Source organism: Phocoena phocoena, chromosome 14 (assembly GCF_963924675.1).
Source record: "Phocoena phocoena chromosome 14, mPhoPho1.1, whole genome shotgun sequence".
NCBI classification, from domain to species: Eukaryota; Metazoa; Chordata; class Mammalia; order Artiodactyla; family Phocoenidae; genus Phocoena; species Phocoena phocoena.
Window position 1 is genome coordinate 54,546,574 of NC_089232.1, and position 23,305 is coordinate 54,569,878.

The 23,305-nt window shown below is 38.7% G+C and overlaps 2 protein-coding genes across 2 annotated transcripts in view; both read right to left on the reverse strand.

Annotated features, from left to right (window-relative positions):
- Positions 1-4,335, reverse strand: part of DYNC2LI1 (dynein cytoplasmic 2 light intermediate chain 1) — a 44,962-nt gene extending 40,627 nt beyond the window's left edge. Inside the window, exons 1-2 of the mRNA XM_065890900.1 lie at positions 4,247-4,335; positions 2,249-2,366 (exon numbers count right to left, since the gene is read on the reverse strand). Of these exons, the coding sequence (XP_065746972.1) occupies positions 2,249-2,366; positions 4,247-4,254 (126 nt within the window). The 5' untranslated portion in view covers positions 4,255-4,335. The remainder of the gene's footprint in view (positions 1-2,248; positions 2,367-4,246) is intronic.
- Positions 4,336-9,301: 4,966 nt separating this feature from the next.
- Positions 9,302-23,305, reverse strand: part of PLEKHH2 (pleckstrin homology, MyTH4 and FERM domain containing H2) — a 99,607-nt gene continuing 85,603 nt past the window's right edge. Inside the window, exons 24-29 of the mRNA XM_065891295.1 lie at positions 20,496-20,637; positions 15,299-15,444; positions 14,078-14,207; positions 13,213-13,299; positions 11,028-11,165; positions 9,302-9,781 (exon numbers count right to left, since the gene is read on the reverse strand). Of these exons, the coding sequence (XP_065747367.1) occupies positions 9,602-9,781; positions 11,028-11,165; positions 13,213-13,299; positions 14,078-14,207; positions 15,299-15,444; positions 20,496-20,637 (823 nt within the window). The 3' untranslated portion in view covers positions 9,302-9,601. The remainder of the gene's footprint in view (positions 9,782-11,027; positions 11,166-13,212; positions 13,300-14,077; positions 14,208-15,298; positions 15,445-20,495; positions 20,638-23,305) is intronic.

Sequence of the window (23,305 nt, forward strand, 5' to 3'; positions counted from 1 at the left end):
CAATATTGCTTCTGTTTTGGTTTTTTGGCCGCGAAGCATGTGGGATCTTAGCTCCGGATTAGGGATCGAACCGGCACCCGCTGCCCTGGAAGGAGAAGTCTTAAACACTGGACAGCCAGGGAAGTCTGCACAAGTTTGTTTTCTATGTCTGTGAGTCTATTTCTGTTTTGTAAATAAGTTCGTTTACCTTTTGATAGTCTTTAAGTTCTTAAACCACATACATGAATTACTTTAATAAAAGTAATTTAAGATAACAATAAAAACAGACTGTAACAAAAGATACAATCTAATAAAATTACGGACAAAACAACATCATAAATGAAAAAGGCTTGCAGACCCCAAGCTCAAACTTAGTGAGCAGGGTTATGTGATTACTAATATTTTTCTGTTCAGTAACAGACACACGGCATCTGGCAACAGAGAAGCTGGCAGACCTGCTCTAGTTGACAGTAGGTAAGCAAAACCTGAAAAATTCTGTTTTATCCTGAGAATTTCACATTAGAATAATTCCAGTTGAGTTACTAGGATTATGACAGATAGATAATCCATGACGTGTAGAGTCCATGACACGGACAGTGTCTAAACCTTCTACAGTTGTTATGGAAAACCTCAAAAATTCTGTTCCATCCTGAGAAATACACATTAGAATCACCGCAGATAAGACAATCCATGACTGACTGATATGGAGTCCCTGACACAGAGCATGGCTGAAAGAAACGTTAAAGCCAAAACAGAAAGACTCAGGGAGACAAGGTGGTTGCCAGAACTATTAGAAGGGCAATTTTTAAATATCTGAAGGTTTAACAAGTAGAAGAGTAAAATTAGACTTACTCTCATACTTTTACAGGTCAGAATTCAAACCAAGGGGTGGATGTTACAATGAAACAGACTGCAATTTTCCAGCAACTAGGCTTTGTAACTAGGATTTTCTAGAAACAAAAACGGAAACAGCCTGCCTTGTAAAAGAGAACATCCCCATTGTTGGAAATATTCAAACCTAGACCATAGAACCACTGTTTACAGTGACTAGAACCCTGGGGGAATCTACTTTCTCATTAAAAAAAAAGCACCAGTGCACAATCACACACAATTCTGCATACATTTCTAGGGAGTTCACAGACCCCAAGAAGTACCTCCATGGATCCCAGAGTAAGAATCCCTATTGCAGAAGAGTAGACTAGGGCTTCCCTGGTGGCACAGTGGTTAAGAATCCGCCTGCCAATGCAGGGGACATGGGTTTGAGCCCTGGTCCGGGAAGATCCCACATGCCGCGGAACAGTTAAGCCCATGCGCCACAACTACTGAGCCTGTGCGCCACAACCACTGAGCCTGTGCTCTATAGCCCCATGATCCACAACAAGAGAAGCCACTGCAGTGGGAAGCCCATGCACTACAACGAGAAGCCCGTGCACCACAACAAAGAGTAGTCCCCACTCACCGCAACTAAAGAAAGCTTGCACACAGCAACAAAGACACAACGCAGCCAAAAGTAAAATAAATAAATTTATTTTAAAAAAAACAGTATATCGCCTTAAAAAAAAAAAAGAAGAGTAGGGCTTCCCTGGTGGCGCAGTGGCTGAAAGTCCGCCTGCCGATGCAGGGGACTCGGGTTCATGCCCCAGACCGGGGAGATCCCACATGCTGTGGAGCGGCTGGGCCTGTGAGCCATAGCCACTGAGCCTGCGCATCCGGAGCCTGTGCTCCGCAACGGGAGAGGCCACAACAGTGAGAGGCCCGCGTACCACCAAAAAAAAAAAAAAAAAAAAAGAAGAGTAGTAGATATTTTCAAGGTTCCTTCTATTTCTGTGACACTAGTTTAAGACAAAGTTAAATGTATTATACTCTATATGGTTCATGTTTTTATTATCTATGTGCTTGTTTCAGCTGTACAAGTTACCTATAAATATGACCACCAGAATAGTATCAATATTTATGGTGACTTTGTGCAAACTGGGAAAAGATAACTCCCCTGGGCTGTCTAGTCAGAAACACATGCCCCTTCCTCTGGGCTGCTGTGGCCCAGGTCAGGACACACCACTTGACAAGAAGAGAAAGGCTGGCTGTTAGTCCCTACCCACCTGTGAGCAGGGCCCAACCAGATCCAATGTAACCAGCAGGCCGGAGATTGGTCATCTGGTTAAAGGGTTGAAGTACCTAAATTTTTATCAAAGTATTACAATAAATTTTACCACTGGTTGTTAAATCATTACAATACTTGGAAAAAAAAAAGTAGGAAAAAATGCATTACCCCGTTTTTACTGCCAATGAAGAAAACAGACTTTTCTCCAGTTTCAACTCCATTGCCTTCACTTCCATTACTTCCCCGTTTTTCTACTTCAGCTGTTGCGATTTCCCAGAGAGTTTCACTATATGAGGCAGAAAACCAAAATTCAGAGAAACAAAAAAGAATCCTTTCAAAAATTTCTTTCCAGCCCAAAGAAAATTTATTTCAGTCAGATTTATAAAACAAATCAACATCATTTGGGGGGGTACAATTTACTGGTAAAACTTCGGAGGATTAGTCATTCTCTTTGTACTAGATTGAAGCAGAAAATGATAAGCAGAGTCTTTATTGCCAGGATTTGAGGTTGTCTGATTTGGGGGCTTCCGGTCAAGGCTGAAAGCTGTGTGTGTTAGCGTCTCAGACACACATGAATGTACAATGACTTTTGGAAACGCACAACTTGAAAACCACCAACATCTAGGAAAAGGGGGAATGTGTAAAGCCAGTGTACCACATAATCTTTGTCCTCTGAAAGTTTTTGGCTTTGTTTTTTAAATTATATATTTTTTGGCTCAAGATTCCTTTTTTAAAATATAAAAAGGGGAAAATCACCTAAAATCACTTTTGAAAATCATCTTTTCATTTACCTCTCTACACACTCATATAATTTTATACAAATAAGATTATATCGTTTTTTTTTTAAAGTAAAGCCTAAATGAACTATGGAGTATTGAACTAAAAATACATGAGAAAGATTTTATGTGTTACAAGCTCGAATCTACTACTTTCTACATAGAGTATGCCAACTTGAGCAAATTACCTAATCTCTCTGGATCCTTCATTGCTTTATTAAGTCAACAAGTATTTCCTGAGCGCCTAATATATGAAAGCTGCTGTGCTAGTCCCCAGGCTTATCTGTTTCTTCACCTCTAAAATGCTGATAAAAAAGAATACCAACATCATAGGATTGCCATGACTGTTCAAATGTGATAATTCATTTAGGTTAGGGCCTGGCCTATACATAATCACCTAAAATCAGTGAGTGTTTATAATCATTATTATTCAAGAACCAGGAATGAAAAAAAGGGGTTAGAAAAGATCAAAACAGGTGTCCCTAAATGTCTGCCTAAAATTCACACATTTATTTCACAGGTGAGCCCCTAAGAACTCAGTCCGGGCCTGTTTGCTCTTCAATTACACACTATTTCTTCATTATTGTAATTATCTTCTTTCCAAGTTCCCAGCAGAAAAGAGAGGAGGTGTTGTAACCAATTAAACCGTGATGGGAAGCTTAAGGTTCATAAACTCAACAGAGGTCACACCGCCCACCCACCATGTGAGAAAAACAGACTTTCCTGCTCTGTGATGGACTCCAGGACTCATCTCTCCCGATGCACCTTATAAGTCGTTTAGAGAAGGTTTAGGTATGACCTTGAGAACAAGCAACTAAAACAGACATCATAGAACTGAAAAGCTAAAATGTATTTGATAGGTGATTAAAATCCCACCCCCACCCCTGCTGCCCGTTTATATATGACCTTACATTCTTCACAGTGCCTTCACAAGTTAGGCTCATTTATTGTCGTGAACTCCTGCACCCGGAGCCGATGTCCCTGAGGAAGTGGCTTGTGGTCTGGTTCACCGCCTGAAACTGTTCCTAGAACATTCCCTAACCCTCGAGAAACTCTTATTGAAAAAGTGAATAATTGGAGTTGAATGATCTTTCAAAATCTCTTAACTTTTCCACCTGGGGAACTTTTCTACTTGCTTTCGGCAGAATCCACACTCTCAAGGATAGTGCCTACGGATCCTTGACCAACAAGACAGGAATTGCAAAGAGGACGAACTCAATTTTCTTCCACCAACGGGTCCCGCGAGGATCTCCTCTCCCCAAATACACCCGCAGCGGCCTCTCCCTCCAACCCCCCCCCCCCCATCTCCACCCCTTCCTGGCTGGGCTGGGAAAGAAGGGAGGCTCTCGAGGGGAGCATAAGCCAGGCGCAAGCAGGGTTACAGAGATACCTGGGCATCGTGGCTCGGCCGTCCCACTGTTGTGGTCTCCGCGTAGGGTCCAGCCTAGAATCAGCGGGACCGCGAGCTCTGCGCGAGGCCGGCTTAGTGCTGGCTCGTGGGTTGCTATGGTAGCGACGTCACCAGTAAAGGTTGCGTATAGAAGAGGGGCATCATGGGAAATGTAGTTTTCGGCGTTCTTTTCGAGCCTCTCAGCTTCATCTGTTAGGGTGCGAGAGAGAGGCGACAAGTGGTAATAAATCTGGGACCTAAAAACTCTGGGCTGGAAGTGTTCTTTTATTTTAAAAGTATTCTACTGAGTACCGACTATTTATATGCCAGGGGTCTCTCTCTCTTCAATTACTTTTCTCTCCCCAATAGCAGTGAATTGAGAATGGAGAACGAAACAATCTCCTGAGCTGTTTTCTAGTGATTTACTAGAGGCAAAGAATATTTACGATTTTAGTATTTTCCAACTTTCTGCTTGTTTGGTTGTTTCAGGTTTTATTCAATAGCACATCATTTATTAATAAGTTAATAAAGCAAATGCATCTCCTTAATACTTCATTTACTTTATCTCCAAATCAATAAAAAACATTATTACTATATGACATACACAACTAATTATGATAACCCAAAGGAAGCCAGAGATATAAGCTATTGCAGAGAGGTACAAACAATTTATATTAGAACAAGTGACTAATTATGCCTCAAGGAGTTGGTGAAACATTCATGGCAGTGACAGTATTAGATCTGTTTTGATTGACTGAAGGAGAAACTGTTCCTCTACTGTTCTGCCATTTGGCTTAGTCTCTACGTTGTAATGTTCAAGAATGTGGGCTTTGGAATAAGACAAACCTAGATCGAAGTCGGGACTCAGTCAAACTAGCTAAGTTGCCACATTGCCACAATGGAAACTAAGTCAATTTCTCTGAGCCTTAGTGTCCGATCCTGTAAAGCAGGGGAAATTTATGAGTTTTAAATGAGATAAATACATGTAAAACATAACTTATGAGTGTCTGAAACATTATAAGTGCTTAATACTTGTTATTATGGTGAGGTAAGCTGCTGATCAGCAACTTTGAAGAAAGAAACACAAGGAAATGAAGCAGATGGTTCATAGGAAATAAAAGGCATTCACTTCAGATAAAATCTTTGGGGACAAAATCCTCCCAACACGTAGGTGCATTTTGGAGACATAGGAGACTACAGTTGCACATAGGAAGGGAAGTAATGGACTTCAATGGAGAAAGGATGGTAGCAAGTGAGGCTGATACATCCATCATTGAATCAGCATTGCCTATAACTCACAAACCGATGTGGGACAAATTGTAATGAATTGCAATGATTTGGGTTCTGGAACTTTAGAATCCCTTTGCATGTTAGTTGGGAAGCCCTATTGATATGGACAATAATGGCAGCTAACATTTTGCCAGGTGTTTTCTGTGGACTAGGCACAGTAAAAGCATTTTAAAGTATAATGATTTGGGTAACTGGGATACGTGGTTGAAGGAGGGAGCCTGGTAACCAGGAAGGTGAAGGTTATCTGCCTGGGCCCTAATCACCAGCACTGATTCAGGAGTGATTCAGTAGATTCACCTTGATCTGATTAAGCAGGTGAGTTCTCTTTTCTACCCTTATGCCTCCTGAGGCTTCATAATTGGACGAAGAAAGTGACTTTCCTGGGTAGATGAAAATTGTTCTCAAGGTAAAATATACAAAGATTTGAGCTCCTCTTCTGAATCAGCCCAAGAAGACTCACAGATTTCAATGGTGGTGATGGAGGAGGAGACAGTTTTATGCTGCTTCCTGGATGAAACGAACAACAGTGCAAAAGGATAAAGGTGTGTGCAGAGTATATTCGGGGACCTGTGAATAGTTTGGGGTGGAAGCATATAAAGTGCCTGGTGGGGCTAAGGTGGGAGAGCAAACTGGACAGGTAGATTGAGCTACAGTGAAGGATCTTGAAGTCTGGATTTTACTGTGTTGGCGATGAGAAACCAAATAAGATTTCAAATAGGGGTGTGCCATGACTAGACCTAAGTTTCAATGAGATAATTTCCTGCAGCTATGTGAGGGATGCTTTGGAGTCTAGAAGTCCATACGGAGGCTATTAACAATAGCCCAGAAAGTGAGAGTTTTTATATTTTTTCCTTGTTTTCAAAGTTACATGAGCTTATTGTAGAAAAAAATAGTATACAGAAAAAACTAAGAGGGTATAATAAGCAAATACCAGGAGTAACAACTATTAAACATTTTGATGTATTTTATTCCAATCTTTTTTCTCACAGAATTGAGATTTTACTGTAAAGTTTGTTAACATTCTGATTTTAACATGTATTTTCCCATATCAATTTTTTAAAAACCCATAATAAACATAGCTTTGATGGCTATCCACTATATAGATTTTTAATAATTTACTTAAGCATTCTCCTAATATGAGTGTTTGAGGTTAAACACCTAACATGAGTTGGGCCAGTCAGAGTCCTTTTCTGGAAATTTTCAAACAAGAATTAGGAGAATCAAGTCATTCCTTCTCTGGAGGAAATTGGTATATTTCCTGCTAAATGAAGTACTCTTGTGGAAATAAAATCCCTTTTTTCCTTTAGGAAAAAGAGAATAGGGGGAAATGTGAGAGGAGATGCGGTCCCTGCATGAACCAGTTAGCAGAAAAGCTTCTCCACCTTATTAGTCCTGCTACTCACTTTTGCTTCCTCACTCCCCACCTTCCCAAAGCCTTTGCTCCCCTGGAATCAGCCAAGAGACTCTGCAGTGAAGTCCAAATTCCATGACAGTTAGGAGGTGGGTGGATGGGTGAAATGTGTTCTCGGCATCTCAGGACTACTTAAAGCCTTTTTCTAGAGAAATATGGTTATCCATGGTGGTTAATTCTTCAGGATTATACTTCAGTACAATAATGGGTTACAAGTATTGTTACAGTAACCTGACTACCATGTATTTTTTTCCTATGGAAAAAATGTCCAAACAACCACTGATAAACACATTTTTCAAGCAAATACTTTATAAGTTGTGACTAACTTTTCTTGTAAATTGAGAGTTAAATTCATTTCTAAGCTATGGCAGTATTTGACTTCAAGGACACAGAAATCTAGAGCATTTAAAATAAAATTTTAGGCACAGTCCAATCACCTTACCTATAAAGAGCTTATTATGAAATCATGGGAGAACCCCATGACTTATACATGTTGTATATGTGTCAATATGCGTACATACATATGAAACTTACAATTTGCCAAAACAGCTTCCTTTTATATGGATAAAACAAAGCAACACAGAAGACAAAGCATGAGTGCAAGAGAAGGAGGTAATAACTACCATTTTCACTAGTAGTACACCTCAGCTTTGACAATGAAAACATTAGGTATTTCTTGAAGATTATTCAAAAGATAATGCTTGAAATGGGTTTTGTAAATCATTTATTATGATTGAAAGGGAAGAAAATGATAGGAGACAAATATTACAATTAAACATGTAACATTATTCTCTTGTAACCAATCATAATAACATACTTTGAATTTTTTAAATGGCTATATAAAAGTAATTTCCCAGAAAATAAAATTTTCACATCATCAGTTACAGAAAATTGATTTCTTTCCATCAAAATATTTTATCTCTGCTCTATCAAAAATAAATGCCAAGTCTAGGGTACTACCATTTAAGCTAAGTCTTCACTACTTGTTTAAATTAGATTTTGGGGGGGCTTACCAGATGGTGAACTAACTATTGCCTGAGAATAAAGTCCTCACACATATGTAACACCTCTGCCAAGCCTGTGGTTCACCAACTAATGATTATTAAATGGTTTTCTGGGAACTCAGAAACTACTGTATCCCAGCCAAAAGGCTCCTGAGAGTCATCTCAAACTGGTAACCCATTTATTCTCAGAAATTAATTTGCTTACCCAGTGAGTGGTTGTGGTTCAAAAGATTTAGGAGAAATAGTAAATGGCAATCTATTTCTATGGGGTTTTTTTTTTTACCTTTGTCATTACCAATAAAGCAAAATCTTACTTGATCAGTATACTTCTTGGCTCTGTCCTTTTGAAGGATGCTAACATGGGATGGAACATTTTTAAAAGGCTTATTGTGAGAACAGTACATTGCCGTAGGGAGAAAGCAGCAAAAAAGAAAACATGAAGGCTCTGCCAACAAATTAATTCAGCAGCTAACTTTTTTTTCCCAATTGGTTAAAAAAATACCATACACAGAGTGATAAATATACGTCCAAAATATAAATATAAAATATTCTACACATAAATAAAATTAAGTATACTCATGATTACTATTTCAATTAAACATTTTTGCAATATAATTTTCATGTCTTATCACAGTTTCATTTTTATCATGAATAATAAGTACTTTATTTTGACACAAACCGGAATGTACTGACCACTTACGTAACCTAGTAAAGTAATACGTTTCTAGACCCTTTCACCTAAAAATTTACCTCCTTTGACAGAAGAGTTACTTTTTCTTTCCTTTTAAAAAATATTTTTGGGAATTTATTTTTAAACTATAATTAAAAAGGACTGTATGAGGAAAAGCTTTAAGAATGGTCTTTGTTTTCATAGATATTATTATTTAACAAAGCAAGGTCAAGATGACCCAGCACCAATGCAATGAAATGTGGGCAATATTCCAGTGAACTTGGGTTATGTTGACAGCCAAAGAATGTCAGGAATCACTGTCTCATTTTAAGTTTTACACTCCAGTGATCTGAAAAAGTGACAGGGCACACTTTCTAAAACCACATAGGAGGTTCTAGTTACCTAGCTCCTGTTTTCTCACACAATGATTCATAGGGCCAGAAGACTTACTGCACTTGCTCTAAAATTTACCCTTCAACACCACCCTGCAGCTGTTTCTTAAACTGTATACTCTACTTCTTTCTAAACACCATATCATTAATTAAAAGCACATTTAATTACAGTACTTAATTTTTTGGCAATGAGCATTGCCAAATAATCAACTGGTTTGCCAAATGAGAGTTTGGAAAAAAACTCCCTTGAATCTCATTTTCTAAAGATTGTTAGAATATTTTTTTAAAAAAGAGAAAAAAGCCTTGATGTGTCTGATGGCAAAGGAGAAGGTGATGGAAAAAAATGACAAATTCTAACCCAGTTAAGCTAAGAGAAAATCAACACGTGGGAAAATCTGTGTTTAGGTCTTATTACTAGCATTCATTTGAATATTTATGAATCAAATGAAAGAGAGTAACCCTCATTATTTTTAAAGAATGGACTACTACCGTGTGTGTGCCATGCTACCAGGATGTAAATGAACTTATTTGGAGCCGATGCAGCCATTGGTTAGAGGACAGGGAGTGAATGTTCAGGCCCCTGAGCTTTCAGAGTAAAGTGGGGCCTTTGGTTGGTCTGCTTGACAGAAGGGGCTGGCTTCCCATCACCCTGGCTTGAGGACCCTGGGTCCGAGCTGAGAGCAGCGCTGGAGCAGAGAGGTGGTGAACCGCCTTCTGCTGATAGAAGTTGTTTATGTAGCTGGCGATCAAAAGAGTGATTTCAAGAATCTAAAACAAGAAAAATGGAATTGTTATTCTCCTGAGAAGTTCTCATCACTTCCAAAAGGGAGTGAAGGGTTGGCCATGGGTGGTCTCCATCTGCAAGTACCCAGGCTACCAGATTTCCTTTTTAACCAGATCAAGCAGTGCAGTACAGTTGATCCTTGAACAACACAGGGGTTAGGGGCCCCAACACTCTAAGCAGTCAAAAATCCATGCATAACTTTACAGTGCCCCTCTGTAGCCACGGTTCCTCTGTATCCACAGTTCTACATCCATGGATTCAACCAACCATGGATTGTGTAGTAATGTAGTATTTACTACTGAAAAAAAATCCATGTGTAAGTGGACCCATGCAGTTCATACCCATGTTGTTCAAGAGTCAACTGTGCTTACATGTTCAGCACCATCAAGGCACTGACCTATTTTCTCATTACTTAAACCAGCAGAAAGTGATACTTTAAAAAAAAAAAAATCAAATTTAGTGGCAACATTAGGAAATGTGACAGTAGTACAATTCTACCAGTTATCCTAAAGCCACATTTGTGAATACATGAATAAGAAATTCAGTGTATTACATCAACTCTTTAAACTAAAGCACTGAGTGTACCATGATCTTCTACACTTACAGACTTCACTTAAGTATAGATTTAATTAAGAAACATATATGTCATTTTTTAAAGTTTCAAATTCTAAAACAGTAGTCTCTTTTAGTTGAGAATTTTAAGACAAAGTCTTCGAAAAATTAATTTCTCATTCTTTTTCCTAAAATCAGAGTTACATGTTAGAATGCAGCCCTTTTATTTACTGCTTTTACTTAGAGACATTAAAACTACATAGTTTGCTAAAAATAGTAAAGAAACAAGTATGCCTTAATTTTAAAACCTCACTCTTCTCAATAATGAGTCTATAAAGTGAATTACTACAAGTACATAAAGTACCTGACAATAACAACTTATGCCAGGACCACTTATTTTGAACTTTCTGTATACCAGGCACTGGGCTATAAATACTTTACAATTCCTTCATTTTATTCTTAATCCAGGAAAAAAAAAAGGTAGCATCATAGCATCATACCATTTTTTAGATAAAGAAACCAAGGTTTAGAAAGATAAGGTAAGCCAGAATTTGGACCTATGGTTGTTTGATTGTAAGTAGAGTCTGTTTTCCCATGAGGAACTTATTCTTTGTACAATATATGTTTTAGTATGAAAAAAACTAGCATAAAAAAGTTAGCATAAAGCCTTCTACTCACCTTGGGTTTTGCCATGGCAAAAAGTAATTTCTCTGTTGGTTTGTCCTTTGAATGTGCATTGTTAATGACTATCATAAAATCATCTTGATAACCTCCAAAGGTCATTAGACTCTTGTACACATAGCTGATTATTAACCTCTTCAAAGAGAAATAAAAGTAAGTATGTTATACAATCTTTATTTTCAAAGAAAGATAAGAGATGATTAATAACATGTATCTCCATTAAAATGATGATGTGGTCAACCACTGCAGATGGAAAATATGTTTTAAAAATTCCATAAAGTTCCAAAAAGCAAAACTTGAACTTGCCATGCACCAGCAACTATTTACATAGCATTTACACTGTATTTGTCCTTAAGATTTCTATCTATCTATCTATCTATCTATCTGGTTGAACCATATGAAACTGATTCTTTTTAAGGTAAAAAAGGTCAAATATTGGCAAATCCACATAGTTCACCCTGATATATAAACTTTGATATGTGTAAACATAAACAGTATCATGCATACTACTACTTTTTTAACATTCTGCTTCTTTTAACTTAACATGTTATGAACATCCTTCCATGACAACAAATATACTTGTATAACATTTTAAATGATTTTATAGACATTTATTTGGATTTTATAGACACATAGACATTATTCAACTAATCTCCTATTGAAGAATATTTAAGTTTTTTTTAATTTGTTACTATCTTAAACAATATTCCAATGACTATTTGGGGACATATTTCATAATACACATAGCCTAATTATTTCTTTGGTTATAAACCTCAACAGCTAAAATTGCTATCTCAAAAAAGTAAATCTTTCCAAACTCAAAAAGGTTATACCCATTTACATTCCCAGCATTACAGTCTTGCTAACACAGGATATCATCATTCTTTTGAAGCTCTGCCAATCTGATTGGTGAAAAGTAGAATCTCACTGTATTAAACTGAACTTATTTGCTTGATGGTGAGATTAACATTTAAAAATACATTTATTGAACATTAGTATTTCTTCTGTGAATTGCCTCAGCCCATCTGTCTATTGGTGCGTTCATCATTTCCTTACTGTTTGAAAAAACATCCACATTCATAAAGGATACCAACCCTTCATCATACATGCAGCAGATATTTTTTCCCAATGTGTTACTAAAACAATTTAAATAATATAAGTCAAAGATGTACAGCCTAAAAGGAAAGGAATCTGCGTATCTAATGATTAACTTGCAAGATTCTGAGCAGACCATCCCAGCAGTGAACACCTCTAGTGCTGCAGGCTGGCAATGTCTACTTCCTGACCTGTATGTCCATCTCCCGGGATCTAGGAACTGGTTTACTTAGCCAAGGTAACTCAATACTTGTGTACTATTTCTGTTGACTTTAAAATCTATCTTCAGATTATCTATTCAAGAACTAAAAGAACTAAAAGGAAACATAAACGCCTTCAAAAAAGTTTTGCAGCAATTATAAGGAGAAACAGTTACTATAACACTAAAGGATAACCTCGTTTCCAAGAAATTCTCAGTGATCCTGACTATAGCCACAAGTAGGAGAGCCCACTACACCTACCAGGTGAATTTAGCAATCCTTGCCTACCAGGTTAAAAAAAAAAAAAAAAAGAACAAAAATTTTAAAAGTACTCTGATACATATAAAATATGATAGAAAATAAAGTAAATTTCAGATAAATAAATGAGTAAATAGAAATCACAGTTTGACTTTATATTTAATCATGTAAAAAGCTCTAAGATACTGTCTATGTACAAATGAACTGGTAATTGATATTATGGGATAGTATAGAAATTGTTATAGAAGGCTTCGTGAAACTGAACTTAAAACTTTGGTAACTAAAGTTTCTACCTAAATGTTATCTTCAACAGTTGCATTTTACACAGGAAGCAATCTTCCGAACACAATGAATGAACAGTCATTTTACAAATACAACCATGATTGCAATTTAGTCATGGTATCTTAATATTTTTCTCATATACAATATATAACCTGTCTAATCTTGATTTAAAAGATTAAATTGTAACCATAGTTATGTTTGTAAAATGACTATTCATTATATAGTATTAGGCAGAGTGTTTTCTGTGTATGAGAAAAGTCAGATAAAGATATCATTACCTTCTGTTTACAGTACACTGAGCAATGGAAATAGCTGACTCAATGCAGAACTTAAGGATTTAATCTTACCATGGAGTTGTATTCTAAGATGCTTAAACCATCCTCATGTATAGCCAGCCACATGAAAGTACTTCCAAGTGATGATGGGGTTATGGGCTATGAAGAGGTGAAAATACACTACATAATAAATGCTAAGCAAAATTACAGAAATAATTTTCAGTGTAAATGCAATGCAGCATTTGCAATAACACAACAACATCCTGTCATTAAAAATCTCACCTGGGGAGCAGGCAGTGTGGTATAATGGAAAGAGGAGTGAATTAGCAGACCTGGGTTTGAGACCCAGATCTGCCATTTATTAACGTGTGCATTTGGACAGGTCTCTTAAGCTAACCCCCAGCAGGTTTCGTCTCTCCTTCTTCAGTGTTCCTCCATCACTCTGTTCATGTCACCCTTAACCATATTCTCCACACAGTAGTTGTTTCCAGGCCTATTGCAATACTGGTTGTGAGTTCCTGAAGTGTGAGTACAACCTATCTGAAACCATGGGCATATGTATCCCTAGAGCTTAGCTCAATGTTTGGCAAACAGAATTCATAAATACTAAATGAACGAGCAAATGAGTGAGAGAGTAAATGAGTGAATGGATGAATGAATAAAAAGAAGAAAGCAGAGTTCAGCTGTTGTCTTCAGTCTAATGATTAAGCCTACTGAGTGTAAGAAACGATTTACGGTATGGGGAAGTGGAACGGAAGGGGAAAGACAGAGACGCTAATGGCTTTCCTTCCCTTTCCTTAGTGTCCCTTCATGGTTTTCTTTAAATTGTTAGAAATTTCCTTATTTTCTTTTAAAAAGCCAAATGTAATAAACCTGGGGTTACTCAGGTTATCACTTTATATTTTACTGAACTGAATAACCTCCCATTCTTTCTTACTTTTGCAAGAAACAATTTGGCACCAAAGAATGGCCACTTCCTGGCTACTGTCAAATAGATTCGCACACAATCAGCAGCACTGTGTCCCCGGAGGGCCATCCATCTGGTTGACAGTCGCTGGCAAAGCTGCCTAAAAAAAGAAAAGAACAAACACAAAAGAAAAACACATAAATAGTGTATGATCCTCCCAAGATAAAGCTCTCCTTGAGCCGATCCTAAGCACCCCTGGGAGACATACTCACAACCTAGGTGAAGCTGTTGTTTTGTGAGTCTCATCTCACCACTGTCTGCCCCTTGTCCTTTTTGTAGCATTCCTTCCTCCAAATTCTCGTACGGTTAGTGCTCCCAGTATGTATGACCTAAGTTCCCCGCTCCCCACCCCCTTTAGGTAAAATTTTAAAATCTGATAAGCTAACATCAAACCGCATACATTAGTTTAAAAGGGAATAACTATCGCTTCTCGGCCTTTTGGCTAAGATCAAGTGTAAAAGGGAATAACTTTCATTTTTAAAGAAAAGTACAAGAAGTCAAGACCGAAGAATGAATCCCCAACAGTGGAATTTTAGGTGCTACCACTCCTGGTTTGAAGAGATGCTAGCTGCAGGGGAAACCTCTTAAACAAAAGTACGAAGGCAGCCACTTATTCTACACAGACAACAGACTGATCTCAAATGTTTCTGTTTTGGAAAAATTCATGGTGAATTGGATTTGCCTCTATTTTTGAATCTACAGCTTTTCTTTATACGGTCTCAAAAATCAAAACTTCAAATTAGTTGTTTAATTAAAATTTTATATTATAATAAAACATCTTGTGTAAGAAGATAGTTTATTTTTATTCCAATTTGTTTATAATGGAATACCCTAAGAGATAAAAATTTTTTGGTAAACACTTAATAAAATTAAACATCTTATTAGCCAATTTTTCCTTTTCTTTATTAGCACGATTAATTTGGACAAGAATGAATAAGGTCAAATGAAAAGTAGATCTTCTAAATTAAGGTAGATTTTTTTCTCATTAAAAAAAGTTTAAATCTAGATACTACAGTTTCTAGGCACATCTTAAATAAAAAGAACTATAACCTCCTGGTATTCAACAGTACTTTAAAAATCCTGAGAAAATTGTTATGTACAATTTTTTTCATCTTTAAAATTTGAACAGAAAAATGTCACTGAAAAACTAGTGTGCATCTGTCTTTTCAAGAGTTACAAATAGTTCTTTACCTTAACTGTTCTTCAGAAGAGTCATCTCTATACCTTTTAGGATAAAATTTCTCTATGAGTTGTTTTATAGTTTGATTTGCTTTGCACTGATTAGTAACATGCCCTGCTGGAGTAGAAAAAGGTCTTTCAAAGTCTCCAATCTCCACCTAAGTGGAAACCCAAAAAAGAGAAAATACAGGATATTAAAAAAGAATTTTAAGAAAGAAAATTAGTTTCTTTTTTCTAAACATTTTTATAACATACAATATATAAATCTATTTGTCATGATTGTGTGATTATGGAATTTATAATCATATATAAATACTATTATTTAAATTTAAATTTCATTTGAAGTCTAATTATGAAAAAAATCTATAATTTCAACATTCCAGTTTCATTTCTACATTAATCACTCTAGGTTAATGTCTGGTAGTATTTGCTAAAGGTCACTTACTCTACCCTTCCTGTAACAGCACCAGATAATTTTTCATCTTGAAGGTACCATTTTGGTTGATAATAGTAAGGCAAAATAGAACTTAGAAGTGAAAAATTAAAAACTTATAAAGCTATGAAAAATCTTTAAATAGTATTACTTGGACTTTTTCAGGATCTCTACCGAACATCATGGGAGCAAGTACTATTTTCTCATTACTTTCTTCCTAGATTTTCTCCATAAATGTTACTGTATTCATCCCCTCAATCTATTATTCTGTCATTTCTGGAAATAAAGCCCTTCATTCCCCCTTTTCCCTGAATGAAACAATGTTCAATCCTTACTTCCATTAACAGGCTACACAGATGCCATCCTCTACCAACCCATCCAACCACTCACCCATCCATCTCTCCATCTACTCTCCCACTCATTCATTCACCCAAACCTATAGTGAGTCCCTGTTATATGCCAGGCACTGGGCTAATTTATATGAGAAAGAAAAAAGCTGAACATAGTTCCTATCCTCAAAGAGTTTACTGTCTAGTAGGGGAGACTGAAGAATAAATAAATACTTGTGATAATCTGTGTTAAATGCTTTGTATAGGGTACCAAAGAGGGCTCAACAAGTGAGATGGGGTGGGGGACATACTGAACATCCACATCCTTACCTAGAGTACTCCCCAGCATGCAGATGGAGGGTTCCATCAAGACTGGGATGGTCTTACAGAAAGCCCTGGGTCTCCATCTCAAAATGGCCCTCTGCCTTCAAGTAAGCTGTTAGCACAACCAGCCTCTGAGATTCTGACCCCTGTGACCTCCCTTATCTAGTTCTTAATCTGACCAGCTACTGTCTAAATTCCTCAGCTGAGCTTTGCCCTTACAGTCTATTCTTATGACTTTCTAGTTTCCTTGACCTGGTCCCTTACTTGACGGTTTCTTGGCTTGGCTTTGCTGTTCAGTTTTTTCACCCTCATCTCCTATCTAGTCAGGTATCATCTTAATTTCCTCACACCAAATAAAAGTTGTCCACCTGTTCTTCAAATACATCGAAATCCTTCCCCCAGAGCAAGCTTTTCATTGTCCCCACCTATCACCAGGCAGTACTCAGCACAGCTAGCTGTGAAGCCTTAGACCAGGATTTAACCTCTAAGGATATGGCAGTTGGACAAACAATAGTTACAAACATAGAGGCCACTTAAGGCAAGCTTGGCTGTTAGGGAACCCTGTAGTGGGATATTCAAGCTCAGGGTCTCCCTCTCTGGCTCCTGGCATACTCTGTGGCACAGAATGAGCACAATAAATGTTTGAAGAATCAACTCAGATAATCCCCAATATGCCTCACATCAACATGACCCCTTACCAGACACCATGTACAGCAATCAGAACATCAGCTCCAAGAATTTCCTGATTAAGACAGAGAATATCAACAAGGACCTATAGATATGCAAATCTACAACAGAAATGACTATTTTCTTCTACAGACCTCAGATTTCCTTAGCATATTTCATTTATCTTCACAAAAAATACTCTGAGGAAGAGACCAGAGGTATTATTTAATTTTCCTTTTGTAGATGGAGAAATTATACTTTTTAGTTAGTAATATGCTCAGAATTTTATAGGTGTATGGTTTTACCTTTCTACCCCTTCCGAAAATTCATCTAAAAAATATTAGAAGTGTGTATCTCCAAAGGATATGACAATTTTTCTTGGAGAAGCTTTCCCCAGAAAATTAAAAGGTAAGAAGATGAACTTAAATTTTAGCAAAAATAAGAGTGATTTTAACAGAGCATCTGTGCCTTTAGAGAACCAAAGCCTAGAATGGCATGTGATAGGAAATCACTCCTAATTCTATCACCAAGAAAAAATGTGACCTAGTTCTCATTTCTTCAGCTTTTTATCACTTGCAAAAAGGGAACACTCAGTGTAGCACTGAACACTTTAAAGTCTGGATGACCATAAAATTGTTATGAAAGTAAACTAAATTATCAACTAGTCATTCATCCAAGAACATTTATGGAGAATGGACTGTGTGTAAGGCACTGTGCTAGATACAAACATGAACAGAGAGAGCCCTTGCTCTCAGGAAGGCCCCAGTCAGTGGTGCAAAGCAGAAACAAATAACTAATAATAAACCACTGGGGTCAGGACAGTAATAGATACGTGCAGGGCATTACAGAAACCCCAAGAGGAACATTTAACCCAACGAGGCAGAATTCAAGAAGGTTTTCCTGGAATGAGTGACCCCTAAGATGAAAATTAAAGGATAAGCTGAAGTTCACAGGTAGAGGCATGGGAGTAGAGGTGTTCCAAGCAGAGGAGACAAGTAAAGTTTAAGAGGTGAGAATAAGTGAATCATATACAACTCAGGACCATAAAGTTCAAGGTAGAGAGTATTAAAAGATAAGGCTGGAGAGGCAGGCAGAGTTTAGATCATGACAGTCCCTCCGTGTAAAGAGAATGACACAGCTGGATTCACATTTTTGCTGTATCTCCATTCCAGTTACTGTATATTACTGCTGCCTGACAAACCACCACGGCAGTTTCTAGGCCCAGACCTTAGAAAATGGCAGCTTCCACATCTTGTCTCTTCCGGGACAGCTCTTGCCACCCCACCACCATTCTGTGAGGAAGCACAAGCAACCACTTTACGAGGCCACGAGTAGGTCTTCCGGCTGACATTCCCCAGCCGAAGTTCCAAGGAAGAGCTGGCATCAGCCCCAAGACGTGTGAGTGAATGAGCCTTCAGATGATTCCAGCCCTCAGCTGTAGAGTCACAACCAGTCTACAAGCTATGCCAGTTGATGCCATGTGAAGCAGAGACAAGCTGCCCTTATACATCCCTGCCCAAACTGTCCTTTTGAACCGAGTCTTGGAGTCATTTGCCATGCAGCAATAGGTAATTGGAACAATCTCTCTAGATTCTGCACGGAGGATAGAAGTGTGTGTGGGACCAGACCAGAGAAAAACACATTAGAAGCCTGATGCAGGAGAGCAGGCAGGATGTGATGATGGTCTGAACCATAGCAATGGTGGTCAGCATGGAGAGCAGGGAACAGAGTTAAAATGGGCAGGGCACATTTTAACTGGGGGAAAGGGAGAGAGGGAGGGCAGAGTCAGTGATGATTCCTGGATTTGAAGCTTGCTTGGCGGACTGAATGGAGGCAGTGAATACACAAAATGTGAAGGAAAAGAAGGGAAGATGATTAGTTCCCGATATGTCGAATTTAAGGAGCCCATGAAAGAAATATGAGCTGGAGAGAAAAGATTTGGGGATCATCAGCACAGGTGGTAGATAAAATTAAGAGAATGAGTAAGATGTCCTGGGATGGTATGTAGAGTGAGAAGACTGAAAACCCTGGGGAATCTAAGCCAACGACACATCATTTTCCCTTAATTAACCTGTGCAAAGACCCAGATGGGGTAGAAACCGTGGGTTGTCTCTTATGACCATTCTCTCCTTCTTTCTGAATAATAAAAACCTTGAATTTAGCTGGGCTCACTGCTGCCCAGCTAAGACCACATTCTCCAGTCTCTCTTGTAGGCTGGCAAGGTTGTGTGACTTAAGTTTTGACAGAGAAACATAAATAGAAGTGTTCTGTGTAACTGCTGGGAAGTTTCTCAAAAGCAGGAGGGCATGCCCTTCTTCAGTCCTTCCTCCATTATGATGCCTGGAACATTGATGTAATGGCTGGAGCTCTGGCAGACCTCCAGGACTGTGAAGATGACAGCAGAATGGAGGGCAGGATAAAGCCTATGCCCCTAATGCCTGTAGAGGCGCCAGCATGCCTATCTCTCGCTGGGGAGGGGCAGACTCCCCCCACCCCACATCCCTCTAGAGTTCTCTTAGCTGGTCTAATAATGAAACTGACACAAGACAGATTAACAGGAGAGAAAAAACCAATTGAACGCACAGAGGTCTCATAGAAATGGGACCCCTGAAATGACCAAAGCAGGCTGTTTATACATCATTTTTAGACAAAGAAACAATTATTTATGAAGATTTAACAAAACAAAGGGGTTTGTGCTTGGGATAGCAGATTAGTGAAGAAGCAACAAAGTTTGTTTATACAGCTTTCTTAGCCTTGAATTCCCTAACTCTGTTGACAAGGATGCTTTTTATCCTCCTGGTAGAGGGAGGATACATTCACATGGGAAGATTTATTTCCTGCTTTTAAGGGAAAAGAGGGAGGTCAGAGTGTTTTTTAAATATATATCATTTTTTTTTCACCAGCTGTTTCTCAAGTAACTTTAATTAAAAATAATCAATATGCCACTGAGGCATATTTGGGGGCACACTGCCCTGGGCCCCAACACTCTCCATATGAGAGACAAATAACACTTCCATTTTAACTGTCATTATTAATTTGCATGCGTGTGTGGTTTACAGCCAACTGAACTTAATTGATACAATAGGTAAGTAAAAGAAAGTGCTTTAGCTTTTTAGAAGACTGATCCTATTTGACTACTGAACGATTTTAGCATGGCAACCGCAACCCCACAGCTCGACACTCAAACTCCTTTATTAAATGCAAAGCCTAGTGGGATATTTTCAAGAGATTAAGAAACTAGGTTCCCTTTATGGAATATTGTCTCATTCTACATCACCGCAATTGTCAGCAATGGGAGTCAGGCTGCAATTATAATGCCTGTAATTTTTAAGGTGTTAATCACAGCAAATTGAATTTAAAGAATTACGAAAGGTATATTGTTTTACTACATTTAATTCAGTGGAGAAATTAGTATTTTATCATTACAAAACATCGCTCTATATAACATGGAAGTTACCTGAGCTAAAAGAGCTGCCATTTCTAACGCCAGGTCCCTGTTCAGAGGAAAAAGTCCATTTACTATTTGATCATTTGTCTGATACATTAACAGCAGCTTTTCTCTATCAGTCTCTCCACGAGCTTGCATTGAGAAATACAGTCTGTAAAAAAAAGAGGAAATTTTTCATTAAATGATCTACTTACAAAGGAAAAAAGTAAAGAGAAATCCAGAGGACTGATATGGGGTTGCTCTAACAATAGTTCTCTCAATGATACAAACTTAGACCATTACTATCGGTTAATGACCTCTATTTCTGTTCTTTATAACATTTATCAGCAAACTGAGGAAAAACTGCTTTGAAGTTGAGGCTGATGGATGCTTCTATGCTACCTTTATGCCCTGAAATACCTTAATACCTTAAATGTTACTGAGGAAGGACCTCAGACACCAGTGGGCTGTATAAACCCAGTTTTCAAAACACCCATGATCTTTCCTAAACACCTTGGACACACCAGGGAATAGAAAATGAAGGTTTCAATTCAAAATCAACATCGAATGGTCAAGTGGGGCAGTTTTCTCTGGGAATCTAAAAGATAATATTTGCACATTTAAATGTTTTGACTTTTTTATGCCACATTCTGATAAACAGCCTTAGGATCTCAAAAATAGTTTACATGTTATCATTATTATTTGTTGAAACATGACATGACTTTTGTTCGCCTAGGTCTTCCTCAATTCAGTGACCCTCTGTGTTTAATCACTGTGCTGTTTCTTGGTATGTGAGGCTTCTGGGGCTCTGATTCCAGGCTGCAGGGCAGGCACAGAGCACTGTAAACACTGTAAATGCCGTGACAGTGGGGTGGGTAAGCAGCCCCGTGACATACCTTAATATTGTCATGACAACACAGTGGCAGGAAAACAGAGATTTAGATCTGGCATTTGTTAAGTGTGTGCTCAATTAGCTATAACTGGATTTCCAGCCTTTTTTCCCCTATCCACTTGATGATAGGGAGAGGACACCCTATCATCAGTTACAGAGTCTTTCATGGTAATTACCTCAAATAGCAAGGAATGAGAGGGCAGCAGGTCAGAATCTTGGGGGAAGCACGGGGGGTGTACTTTGAAAAGCTCTTCCTCCCCAACGTTCTGATTATTCTTTCCGTTCACGCCAGCTTAAGAATCACTGGCCTGGGCCATTATTCAGAGTGGTTTCTTTTTTTTTTTTTTTTTTTGCGGTACGCGGGCCTCTCACTGCTGTGGCCTCTCCCGCTGCAGAGCACAGGCTCTGGACGCGCAGGCTCAGCGGCCATGGCCCACGGGCCCAGCCACTCTGCGGCACGTGGGATCTTCCCGGACCGGGGCACGAGCCCATGTCCCCTGCATCGGCAGGCGGACTCTCAACCACTGCGCCACCAGAGAAGCCCCAGAATGGTTTCTTGATAAAATAATTATCTGTGACTGCATGATGGCAAATTGTTAACTGGTAGGAGAATATGGCTGGGCAATAGAAATAGATTCTAAATTCAAAATGGTGTTAGCAAAGGGATATAAAATAAAGAGAATAAAGTTTAAGATGAAAGCCCTCCCTTTCTGGCATGTGAACGTTTTTGTACTTTAGCTTATTTTCTCCACTTGAAGTTAAGAACTATGTCTTATTCATCACTATAATGCACTAGGGTTTTTTTAGCTAAGTGTTAACCACTGGAAGGTTCTTAGTAAAAGTTTGAATTAGTAATACAGCTAGGAGGGAAAAAAGAACCTGTAGTTCAAATGGCTACAGGCAAGAAGAGCTAAAGTGCATTTTCTATCATTTCTGGCATGCCAATAAGACTGCACCTGGGAAGGGAAAATGAAGCACCATAGGCACAAAAGAGAAAAACAATTCCAGACACACATATAGGAACACAACCTGTAGGAATCATAGGCTCAAGCCCCTAATGGAACAGTTTGGGCTCCAACAGCTTTATAGGGATTTGGAGAGAATGTGAAGAGGAACTAAAGAGTCACAAAAATGATCAGGAAGTCAGAAAATCAAATCCACGGATCTTGAATAGGAAAGGCGCCAGGGTTACATGATCTGAGTCTCTCCCAATATGACCAGCTTCCAGCTGCTCTCCAATCCTAAAGGGGCCTGAAGCAGAGAAAGGGGCTTCTGTCACAGCAGGGAGGGCACACGTTGGAAGGCCGGGGCATTCCCAAATGCCCACCTCCTCACTTGACATCCAGGAAGCTGAACACTGTGGGATGGAAATCACATCACTATGTGGACCAGTATCAGCAAACACACTGCTCCAAGTTCAGCAGAGCTCTCGGCACTGCTGGGTAATCCTTTTGCTCGCCTCCAACCGGCTCCATATTTCAGTCCTCAGAGCATTTATTTCCTACTGTTGCCTTTCTCATCATCATGTAAACTTACTGAGGAAGCAGCCTGCCTTCACTCTCCATTTACCTTCCTTCCTTCCTCTGTCCACCATGGTCTGCTAATAACACTACGAAATCTGCAATTGTGACGCCCCTTCCCTGTTCTCCTCCGGCCTCTATGGCTACCACAAGTCCTGTGCTCAGAAGTCACCACTGTGAGAAGCCTTCCTCTCTGTTCGCACAACAGCTTGTAAACAGACATGCTATATTCACAATAAGAGCGAATATCACTGGGGTATCTGCTATGTGTTAGGCTCTGATCCAAGTGCTTTACATTTGCCAACATTTAGTCCCTCAGGCAACCCTAAAGGTAGGTACTGTTTTCATCTCCACTTCATGTAGAGGGGACCTGAGGCACAGAGATGGTGAGTGACTTGTTCAAGGTCACAGAGTGGGGGAGCCAGGAT